Below are 12628 nucleotides of genomic sequence, written 5' to 3'. Positions count from 1 at the left end.
CCTTGTAGAACTCCTCTTTGATTTCATCCTTGCTCTAGTATTCACTGAGTGCAGACTTTATATCGTCCTACATTTTATGAGCAGAGCTATTGACAATAAAGATTGGAAGAAACTGTTGTTGAAAATTGAGTGACTGTTGTTTCATGCCATCATTTGGGTTCTTTGGTCCTACAGTGTAAGACGCCTCTAATATTTGTGTTTTGGAGAGTGACCCCAAAAACACAAATATCAGGGGCGTTGTCGTACATTGTAGGACTCTTGGGTCCTTGAACCACCAAGAGTACTAAGATCAAGAGGCACTAAGTGCTACAAATTTGTTGTTGTTGTTGTTGTTGTGGGGTTTAACGCCATCTTTCAGCACATGATAGGCCATACATGGCAGCCAGTATTTATGGTGGAGGAAGAACCCGGGAAAACCCCGGAAAGAACCACCGACCCACGAGAAGCTACTGGCAAGCTTTCTCACATACCCACATTAGCCGAATCCGAGACTTGAACCCACACAGACAGAGGTGAGATGGCAGTGATCCATAATGGAGAGCGCTTTAGACCACTCTGCCACTCGGGGTCCTGCTACAAATTTGAACTAAGTGGTAATTAAATCACTAATTAAAGAAAATACAATTAAAACTCATGAATGCTGGCTGATTCAGACCATGGCTGATTCAGCCCAAAATATGGGCTTATTCAGACCATGTGAAATATTACAAGAAAAACCATGGAACACACATACATGATCTATTTTAGTGGTTATTACTGTTCTCGCAAACATTGAGAATGTAAAACGTTGATGTTCAAATTTAAAATTTACATAAGCTAGTTGTTAGTAAATTTCTTGCTGAAATCAAGACAAAATAGATATGAAGTATAGCATTTATATTTTTAAAAACCACAATAAAGAAAATATATAGTTATGGATTGAATTAAAAGTATTTTGAAACATTTCATAAATCAGGCCAGTATAGCCACTTTCAACACTATTGAACAGTAATGCATATAAATTTAGTTTGGTTTTCATTGATTCCTATGCAGGTTGTGCTTTCTTCTTGATGTATTTAGCTGTGGTAAAGTTATTGATGAGTAACACAATGGTAAAATGTACTTTTCCATTTTATTTTCAGATTTTATAATCATCAGTGATATCTGCCCGGATTTCATGAGTTTGAGTTTGTTCATCTCTTTTACCTTTATATTAAGTACATGTAACGTTGAAATTGTTGATCATGCATATGTGTTTTCTGTGTTTTGTGAAGGGGTAGAATCTTTGTGGTCGTTCACTGTTTAATAAAGAAAAAAGGATTGTTTTTTTTGTTGTAGGTGCATACATTTATATGTTATCTCTCTTTCAAGTAAGATCTGGAAGCAGTAAACAAATCTTAAATTTAATTTTGACCTTTAAAACATTTCAAATATTTCATTTCAAGCACATATTAATGAAATAGACTACAAAGATAAATTCTAAATAAATCTAACAAATCTAACAAAAGCATAAACCTACCCAGACCTGTATGTATAGACAAAAATAATGTAAAGCATTAACAAGTTTGGAGATTATGCATACATAAATTAATAATTAGCAAATGAAGAAAAAAAAAATGTTTACTAGAAGGTATCAGAAAAGTTGGGGACTCTAGACTCTGACTGTGACTATTTTAAAATGGCACAGAATTCTTTAGTTTTGGGAGTCATACTAGCCAACCTCCTAGACAGTGGGGTTGGGTTTTGAGGTGTCTTGAGGTCCTGGGGGTTGGGGGGTTGGTGCACTTTATCCCAAAAAGTGACATCAAACAATTGAGAGTAAGTTGTTCACTCATGTAAGCCTATATAGAAAATAAATAATTTGAATTTTAATACATTTTTAAAAAATAAATGTCTTCTTTCTAAGCATTTTCAAATGGAACATAGTTGGTACACTAAGCATTGTCAAATATCATCACCACCCAATAAACATATACTATACACATGTACACACATAATCACAACCACAAAGATATTTTTTATATATAAAAAAACACCAAGTTTTTGTCTTTAAAATTCATTGTACAGTTGAATTCAGTCTTCGCTAGATGCAATCTTTGCTGCTGTCCTTAATTTGGTGAAGCATCTGTTATTAGTGTTCATTTCAGCACTCATTGATGGTACTGTTCTTTAAACTTTGCTGAAGAGCATGTTGAATTGTTTCCAGCACAGAAAATAATCTGTCTGTATCTGCAATGTTATGAGGGAGTGTCAAACATGCAATGGGCACAATATTTAGAATGTTTAAAAATGTTAATTTGTTTTGGGACAGTGTTCTGCATTTGTGCTATGTCCCTTGATGGATGGTATTACTATGTCAAAAGATGTCATATGACTAATGTCTATATGGTTCCTAGAGTACCAGTATGTGCAAAGAATAAGATGCTCCCCCTTGCTGCTGTACTTAAAAAATCATATTCCATCAACCAGGAGTTCTGATATAGAGTTTTGCCGGACTTTATTTTGCATTGCTGATGACTCATCCTTCTGTGAATTACAGCTGTGCATTTTGACGTTCTGTCTTTAAATATGAATCACTTCGCTGCACTGTCCGAATCAATGAAATAAAGTTTTACCTTTGTAAAATCTGACTTTAAGGAAGCATTGATAGAATAGTGAGCGATCTTAACAGATTGTCCTAGATATGCAGCAGGGTGTAATGGCCCCAGACCCTGTTCAGTGTCGGTTTGTGTGCACGAATGTAAATCAGTTCCTTACCCACCCCGCTTGAACCAGGCTTGTTCTCACATATCTGGGATAATCAGTTAACATTGTTCACAATTCCATTGAGCAATCTTGACAGTCAGTAGAGATCACATCAGTCGGCTGATGAAATCCTTAGCATAAGGACAAAAGCTTCAGGTTAGCTTTCTCTATTTTTGTGTATGTAATTGAAAAGTTAATTCGAGTGGATTGGGGACAGAATGCCCGATGATGCAATAGTGGCAAATACCACTGAAGAAGATACGGCAAGAGCAGCCGTATGAGAGGTCTGGTTGCCACCTCCAGAGATAGTGGAATTAGGATGCTGGTGGGAGGTTAATCATAAGACCTGGAGGTGAAGGGTGATTAAATACATTGTCATTAAATACATTGTCAAATATGAATATTACTACACAGTTAAGCTTTCACCAAAGTCACTTGACATTATAGTCATATGAACTAATAACATATTTTTTTATAATATTATTCTTCATCATCAACTGCTCATTTATACTTGTGCTATTGTGTGTGTGTGATTTAGATTTTTAATATAGCTTTAAAAAAAAGTTCAGCCATATCGCTACAATGTCTGCAGTGTGGCATTTTATAGTGATGTCTAGCACTGGGGCATCATGCCATAAACATGTAGTATTATGTCCCACCCAGTCACATTATCCAGACACCAGGTTGACCAGTCCTAACACTATCCTGTAAATGCTGAGCCCAAAGCAAGGCAGCTGCTAGTACCATTTTTATAAGTCTTTGGTATGACTTGGCTGGGGTTCAAACCTGCAATCTCCTGCATCCAAGGCATATGCTCCAACCACTTAGGCCACCAGGGCAGCCAACTTTTGCTATTGTACATGGTTTTGTGCAAAGAATTCTCTAGTACTTTTATTCACAGCACACCACATGACTGGCCACAGCTATTCTCTTAGCTTGAGGTAAATCACTTTAGAGACTGAACCTAATGAATAATGTATGAATGTCAGATATCCTCAGATGTTTGAAATTGGAGATCTTTATGGGTACAAGTGTTTCATTAAAAGCAGTACTTACTGACACGTTCAATTTTTTTGGTGAAAGTATGACTTTGCAATTAACTGTTTCATCAGATAAAAAGTGCCTCATGCTATTAAAAATAAGTGAAGTAATTTATGAGGAAACTTATTTATTCAAAACTAATGCAGAAACTAAAAAAATTTAAAACTTATGATCATGGAAAATGGAGGGAGACTTTACAAACAGATGCATGTATCTGACTTTTATATTCTATCCAAAGACGCCAGCATTCACAAGAATTCAAATAACCATCAGTACTGTCCGGGTAACATTACAGGTGAACATATACAGCTGTAATATATACAACCTATTTTTCCATTTGTATAGTGATGGGTTTATAAGACTGAGATACCATTGAAGACAGAAGGCCAAGAGACCCTTATCCATCAAACTGACATGAGTGTGTTCATTTTCACTGGATGAAAACTTCACACTCTGAAAATTGACATGTTTTAATATACTACTTTTACTCGTTTATGAGTCAAATTAAAATGCAAACTACAAAGACCCATATTTGTCGTCACATGATGCAGGAACAGAACAGGGTCTATAATGTTTGTTCTACTGAAGTACATACTATAAATTTTATTTCTGATTACTTTCACAGAACCTAAGTTAGGGCCTTGAACTTTGTTTTATAGTCCTAAAGTCATCTGAAAACCTTTGAAGACATTCTAAAAACAAATCATCCCTAAATGGTAATTAGTCTTACCAAGGAATACATGTACTTAACACATTAACAATACAGCAGTAAATAACTATTTTAAAAAAAAGACTTCCGTTTTTCAAAAATTCTCCCAAAAGTTGGGATTTGGCCCAATTTCAAAAACATCACGTTCAGCTGCCATGTGATTAAAGGTTCATAAATATATTTATAATATTTCAATATGTAACAAACAAAACTAATTTGTGAAGAAGAAAAAAAATGGAAATATTTTGTCATGAAAAATGAACACATGCTTTTAATGCCATTAAATTCATAACAAGATTACTCAGGAATTTCCATTCATTTCTTCTGATGGAAGCCACCAATGTGCAGGTACAGTGAAGAAGGACCATGGTACATACCACTGGAAAAATTCCTTCTGATGGACACCACCAATGTGCAGGTACAGTGAAGAAGTACCATGGTACATACCACTGGAAAAATTCCTTCTGACGGAAGCCACCAATGTGCAGGTACAGTGAAGAGGTACCATGGTACATACCACTGGAAAAATTCCTTCTGACGGAAGCCACCAATGTGTAGGTACAGTGAAAAAGTATCATGGTACATACCATTGGAAAAATATACTGCGGTAAACCAGTATACTCTGCACCTCTGAGTTATGACAGTTTTCTGGATCAAAGTAAGATGCCATATATATTCAAAAGTTGTGTTCACAGAGAAACTGACCTGCCATCACAATGTGTCAGCAAATCAGGATCTATTTTTTTCTTCTACTGATCACTCTCAAGAAATTGCAAGTATATACAGTAATTATATTTATGTATTGAATATGCTTGTATTATATACTTGTAAATAATTCATAATTCCAAGATAACTTTTTCTGGCAATCTAATACAGATATCAACCACCAGCATTTTCCAATTCTGCCTAACCAATCTATAACATCAGATGAATGACCCCAACCTGACTCAATCTTTGGAAATGTTTTGGTCACAGAATTAATAAAAGGGGTAATGTTCAAATAATTAAATACATTTCTGGTATTTGTATAGCAACTGTCGTAAAATGTCATCGTGAATCGAAATGCCCCAAAAATGCCTAAAATGAGTTTCTTTTATACAGGCTTTAAAAATTTCATACTTTGTTTTCTTAATCAATGCAGACAGTAAGTCACCCCAAAAATGACAAGATGCTCATACTGATAAACTGCTGCCATATTGTCAAAAAAAATTCCCCAGCAGGATTGCACATGTTGCAGATTCAGGTCGAACTATTATCTTAAACACAGAACTATTGGATATATTTATTATAATTATCATAGTTAACTAATGTTATTACTGTTATATTTATTATAGTTAACACAATGTTTGCTAATTATTATGCTGACTGCAATACTATGTGACCAATGAAAGCAAAATTATTCCTGGTTTGCATCCTTATTTACTTCCCACATATGATATTGATTTATTATTAATAATACTCACTATAACTTAATGTAATTCAGTAAATTTTGAAAATGCCTGAGAAAGGTTACTACATTATAGTTCACAGAAACTTCATTGCTACATTTATTCATGAAAGTATCGAGTATAATGTATGGATCATGAAGTACTGCATCATCAACAATCAGACACAGTTTCATAACAAAAAGACATTAATACAAAAGCAATACTTGGTCTAATTCAAACATTAGTAATTTTATGAATAAATAAGTACCCATTGCATTTTTATTCCTTTAATCAAAAGTACTATTTACTACTCCTATGAGCAAACAGAATACTAAAGTAGTTATTTTCTAAGTACATTTCAAACATAAAACTAATTAGTGAATAAACAGAATATACAATCAGGAAGCTAATTAGTGAATATACAATCAGGAAACTAACCCAACTTTTTCAAAGCTTATTTTAATCAGGTCCATCTGAAGTGATGCTTCGTCATGTATGGATATAATCCACTCTGTGAGACTTTCTCTGACTACATCTCCACAATCCTTCTGTTCATTTAACTTAGCAGTCATCTGGGCAATCACAATTAAATCCAGTGTTTGTAACCAATTCGTGCATGCAGCTGGTATAAACAGTTGTATGATTCCATTTTCCTTAAATGTGACACCCGTCTCTCCTTGTGATGTGCTTTGAAAACCACAAAAAGCACTACAGCCTTCGGATTATGCAATGAGGAAGCAAATGTCAGACACAATACTGAAGGTACCAAGAGTCTGGTTAACAAGCAGAGAACTCCTTAAAGTATGGCAGGTTTGCAAACACAGATTTTACTTCCAGTTTCCCTTTTTGATAAGTGTGTTAGTAATATTGTCAAAGCTTGGTGTGCTCTCATTGGCTTTGTTTTAGCACTTAATTCCTAATTGTCATGAGCTTAAGTTTTGATAGCCATCTTTATGAACACTGAAAATCCTACCTGGAATTAAATCTGAGGAATTAAGAAGGTTTGCACATTTTCAAGCAGATGTTGGCATCTTCTTTGATTCTGATCTATACATTAATGCTAAGTGTTAGCAGTGAATAATATACCTAATTACTGCAGGACAGATTACGTTTGATTTCTCAAAAATGCAAGGAAGTGAATGGTTGTGTAATCTTTTACACACAAATATATACTGTCACCAAACATTTTACCATGTTTTTTTTTCTTCAAAAGACAAATCCATAAAATGAATGTCCCACATGAATATATAACCAAACCATGAAATCTGATATCCATAAATTTAAAGTGACTCACAGCATACAGCACTTTTGGGAGCAGTTATCATATGTAACCCCCATATAACAAACACCCATTGTCAAAGAATGCAGATCCAGATTTGCCATTGTGTAATGAACTGGCAGATCTGGGTCTTCACTGCTTTTCACAAATGATTTCAGATGAATTGTGTAAACATTGTGCAACAGTAAATCTGTCTCTATGATGTACACTTGAGCACAAGTTTTACATCAGCCAGTATGTACTATTATAGTAGTGTAACAGGAAGTGACTATGTTGTCCATTTAGGTACCGGTTTTACATCAGCCTGTATGTACTATTATAGTAGTGTAACAGGAAGTGACTCTATATTGTCCATTTAGGTACCGGTTTTACATCAGCCAGTATGTACTATTATAGTAGTGTAACAGGAAGTGACTCTATATTGTCCATTTAGGTACCAGTTTTACATAAGCCAGTATGTACTATTATAGTAGTCTAACAGGAAGTGACTCTATATTGTCCATTTAGGTACCAGTTTTACATAAGCCAGTATGTACTATTATAGTAGTGTAACAGGAAGTGACTCTATATTGTCCATTTAGGTACCAGTTTTACATAAGCCAGTATGTACTATTATAGTAGTGTAACAGGAAGTGACTCTATATTGTCCATTTAGGTACCAGTTTTACATCAGCCAGTATGTACTATTATAGTAGTGTAACAGGAAGTGACTCTATATTGTCCATTTAGGTACCAGTTTTACATAAGCCAGTATGTACTATTGTAGTAGTCTAACAGGAAGTGACTCTATACTGTCCATTTAGGTACAGGTTTTACATAAGCCAGTTACTGTAATAGGAAGCAGCTAAATGCAACTCTCCTCAACTATATTTAAAATGAAAAAAAAACTTTCTATGGTCTTCTCCTTTATGAAAATGCTTTACTGCATTAAGTTCTTCAAAACCAATCTAAAACTTTGTTTCACCATATTAAAGGTGTCATAGTATAATGTATGCATGTCTTGTGTCCAGAAAGACGTGGATTCAGATCCTACCCACATCAGGCCAGCTTGACATTCATGTTGTATCTTTGCAAGATAACTTACTCCTACTGCCTCAACAAAAGCTGTTAAACACTACTCAGTCAATTAATCCTATCAGTGCTGACATTTATTTTAACACAGCCATTCTCATCAGCAGTGATAGGTGGTGGAGTGTATTTTTCAGTGATAAACAATAAAGATCCAGCTGTTTCTACCTCTGTGCTGAATTGTGTTTTCTACTGCATATGATACCAAGGTACTCTGCTTTGAAACTGGATAATTTTCTACACATCTAAATGGATACATTTAATATAGTGAAGACTGTACTACCCACAAATGCCTTGCTTACACCATATTGCTACAGCAAACACATCCAGAAGCCAAAGATTATTTTCAAACTTGTTGCTTATCAAAAACAAAGGATCTGTTGAAAACTACCCCTTAACTGCAAAGTGTGGTAAGATATGCATCTGAAAAACACTTAAGACCAAATCTTAAGAAGACCAAATCTTAAGAAAACAAGAGTATCACAAACAGCACATGGTAACCTGTCTTGTGACATTTTTCTATTTACTGACCTTGACCTTTTAGCTCTGAACAAGACAAAAGCATCATGAGGTGTGGATCAAAATATATGTGAAAGCCTATGTTTTGACCTCAACCATGAGGGCAAGAGGTATGACTGCCACTGTCATAATCAGTACATGTAACGGGCTAAAATTTCATTAAAATATCTTAACTGGTTCAGATGTTATACTGTACATGTCTAGGGCTCATTAATTTACATTTTCCCATTGCTGTAACCTTCAGAATGAGACAGTGAGTATGGTATGTTGTACACTGTCAGATCATGATATAAAACTGGTTTCATTAAAATTTATTCATTGGCATCAGACGTTTACAGGTCAGAGTTATATTTTTCCTTGATGTAACCTTCACCTTGAGTCAGGACTATGGCTATGGTATGCAACACACCATCTATACATGATATACTGGCCAAAGTTTCATTAAAATATCTTCAATCAATATTTCAAAAGTATTACTTTAGACAATGAGTTAAGTCACCGGTTTGCATTTTCCCTTGTAATGACCTTGATCTTGAGTCGAGGAACCTGGCAATATTATTTAACACACCAACTAGTGATGATATAGTGAAATCCTGCAATAGAATGCTTCATTATATCACAAATTCATACACATCATGATTCTGGCATGGCTCAAGAAATATCATTTTTTGGGTATGTGAAAAAATAAATATTCCTTTTCTTTCAAAGTACAAAATATAATGTGTAAAAAGTTCATTATCTTTTCACCATAAAAAATGACCCCATTGTTAATTAACATTAATTCTTACTGTACTCTATCAAATGAACAGATGTCCAAGTGTCAATTAGTGATTATTTACAAAGGATAATGGTACATGGAAATGTAAAGCTTTTACTGTTAAAGAGAAACATGAAGCCCTGGAATGGATTAAGTTTGATGTTAAACACAATTAGCGTGAGATTAGGTATTCAAGAGGCAACCATCCATAGTATGGAAGAGTAGCTGAAAATCAACCAGTTTTTCAAAAAAAACTATAAAGTATTCTGATTCTCAGCAGAGAAATTCTAGCAATACGAAATTTATTGAGACACCGTTTATTGACCATGGGGATGTACATGTGCATGCACCCTAAACCATAAATGTGTATCATCTTTCCTTATGTAATTTTTCTATTATTTTTTTTTTGCATTGAATTCAGGCACATAATGATCTGTGGCAAAATTACAATTATACTCCTGTGTGCATACTTTTGATGGAATTTTTATAGATTCTCTCATGCGTGCCATGAAATCAGCTAGTGAGTACACGGTGTTGATAATGCAACTATTAATGCTCAACATTTGACATGCATACATATGTACCAATGCACAGTTCTCTGCATAAAGTTAAATATTATATGCACAATCTCTGTTTTCACTACACGTATATTTCTCATTTAATATGCATTGATTTAAGACGGTAACTGCCAGTGAAGTATGTAGTTTTGTGCCCACTTTTATTACCTCCCTCCTCTTTTTTTCTGCTAAATGACTTGGTTGGTTATAACATGATTCAGAACATAGCATGATGACGTTTTATGGACCTGCCATCATGTTAAAGCAGGGTTACACTATATACGAGTAAAGTTCCATGAAAATCTCTCCAACTGATACAAAGTTATGGACTGGACAAACAAAATGTTAATGCCTGATAGGACAAGAAAGGATAAACATATGCCCAACTTAGAATGGGCATATCAAAATGTTAGTGTTAATATCAGTACTGCTGCCACAGGAAAACAGACTGATATGTCTTACTATCATTTCACCCTTTACCTCATGCAAGCGTCTTTGGACGCCTCTACTCCATTCGCGTGGAAGCGCCTTTTGACGCCTACTGTAAACATCAGTTATTTTGAGCCCGTTTTCGTAGTGCCACCTTCGGGGAAAACCCCCTATTAGATACTACATTCATTTCTTCGAACGACAATTACATCAGATCACGTGGTCACTGTTTATGCACTGGTCGATATCTGCTATTTAAAGTAACTGGGCCGTAATCTCCACTCTCCAAAATGGCCGTCGCAGATTTCATTCAGTACTTATGAAGTTTTCACGATTAGAATTAACAACTATGAAAGATTAAATAACTTAGGTAAAGGCTCTGATATTGATGTAGGCAGTAATTAGTTTTTATAAATTATCAAATTCAGGTTACTTAGTGATGTAGACGCAGACGAAAACTTGTAAATTTCAAGCATGAGAAATGGCACCTACAGTTGGTCATGTGGCCTCACTGACATGACGGTGAACGACTTCTCTCAAGATTTTAAAGTACATAAAAAATTCTTCCGTGAAAAATAGTTACACAGCTATAACAATCAGACTTTACTCTTAAATTTTCCACACATAATAGATGTGTACCAAAAATGTAAAATGGTTAAAATTGCTGTTAAACGTAACATAAACTACATTGCTTAACAGTTAACAGGCAGGCCTATGCGTATGGAGTCGAATAGGTAACAGGTGTTCTATTTATAGCGTGCTGCACTTTGTAACTATGCTCTACGAGGTAAAGGGTTAACACAAGATAAAAACTCGTAGCAAAATTTGGAGACAAAATAATGAGAATGTTTTAAATTTGAAAATTGTCAAAAGTGAAGAATTTTGTGGCTGTCAGTATAATAAAGTTTCCCATTTATCTGACACTTGCTCATCAAAGTGGTAACTTGAGTGCAGCTGCCAACTGCTTTTGCAGTGTGTCAATTAGTCTATCTTTCGCACAAATAGTCTTCTTGAGTTCAGATATATTTTTATCTTGAGATTTTAATTTTTCTCTCAGCTCATGGATCACTTGATCTTTAGTATGAAATAAACTACTGTGCAGAACTTCCCTTGCACTGGGCCGTTCTTTATGAGATTTATTAGTCATTTTCAAGATGGCCTCTGCTTGGGGTTGCCAATAGGTCAATAATGTCTCTGAGACTTTCCCTTCTCGTAATTCTTTCAGAGTCATCACACGTTCCATCTCAGTTCTGAACAAGTTAAACATCTCGTACAGAATAATGCCAAGGCTAAATATATCACTTTTCTGGTCATAGTAAGCCGACTTGAGCTGTTCTGGGGAAGCATACAAGTATGTCCCTACCCCAGATGTATGGTCATTTGTTTCAGGTGAAACTGTTTCTGTGGGTGAGTCCGGAGGCAAGAAAATAACAGGATCATCACTTGTTGGACTGAATACATCATCTCTTGCCAAGCCAAAGTCGCCAATTTTGACATGAAGATTTTCACCCTGCAGAAAAATGTTACATGGTTTGAGATCCCTATGAATAACACCATGAGAATGGATATAGTCCACAGCTTTCAGAATCTGTCGGAATATCTGCATATTAGTTGAAGCACATTTCAGAAAATCTGATGGGTTGCAGTATTGCTGATTCCTCTCTTCCATCCACAGTTTGAGAGTCTTGGAACAAATCTCCATCTGTATGTACAGTGTTACAGTCATCTGAAACAATACAGTAAGTTTAGTGGAATTCAAATATGGTAACTTTCTATTATTGCTCATAAATAATTATTCTATCTGTGACTGATGATGCATGGTAGTAAATGAACTCGGCTGATTCTGAAACCCTAACCACTGGCATGCAATTATTGATAGCCTTGTTTTCATTATGCGAAGTAATCAAATTTAATGTATGCTTCTGTTTACAATTAAAAAATGAGATTAGCTGCTTCTCCATATCTCACCAAAACATTATAGCTACTGAAAAAGAGATTAAGTAAAAAAAGTCATTACAATTAGGTTTTCTTGGACCAATACGACTAGAGCACGAGACTGGGTCATTAGAAAAAGCCATGTATGAGGGTCAAAAATGATTGTTTTAAGCTATTGTACAA

General features: G+C 35.0%; 1 protein-coding gene across 2 annotated transcripts in view; it reads right to left on the bottom strand.

Moving 5' to 3' along the window:
• Positions 1 to 1368: 1368 nt before the first annotated feature.
• The window catches only part of LOC149787440 (eukaryotic translation initiation factor 2-alpha kinase 1-like), a 49424-nt gene continuing 38164 nt past the window's right edge, over positions 1369 to 12628 (bottom strand). For both annotated transcript variants that reach the window (XM_089978055.1, XM_089978056.1), the window contains exon 10: positions 1369 to 12236. In XM_089978055.1, coding sequence (XP_089834181.1) covers positions 11442 to 12236 — 795 coding nt within the window. In that variant the 3' untranslated portion in view covers positions 1369 to 11441. The remainder of the gene's footprint in view (positions 12237 to 12628) is intronic.

This window comes from Sinohyriopsis cumingii, chromosome 12 (assembly GCF_028554795.1).
Source record: "Sinohyriopsis cumingii isolate HCF-2022 chromosome 12, ASM2855479v2, whole genome shotgun sequence".
Classification (NCBI taxonomy): domain Eukaryota; kingdom Metazoa; phylum Mollusca; class Bivalvia; order Unionida; family Unionidae; genus Sinohyriopsis; species Sinohyriopsis cumingii.
Note: the sequence above shows the minus strand (reverse complement) of the source record. Positions and strands in the feature narration are given on the sequence as shown.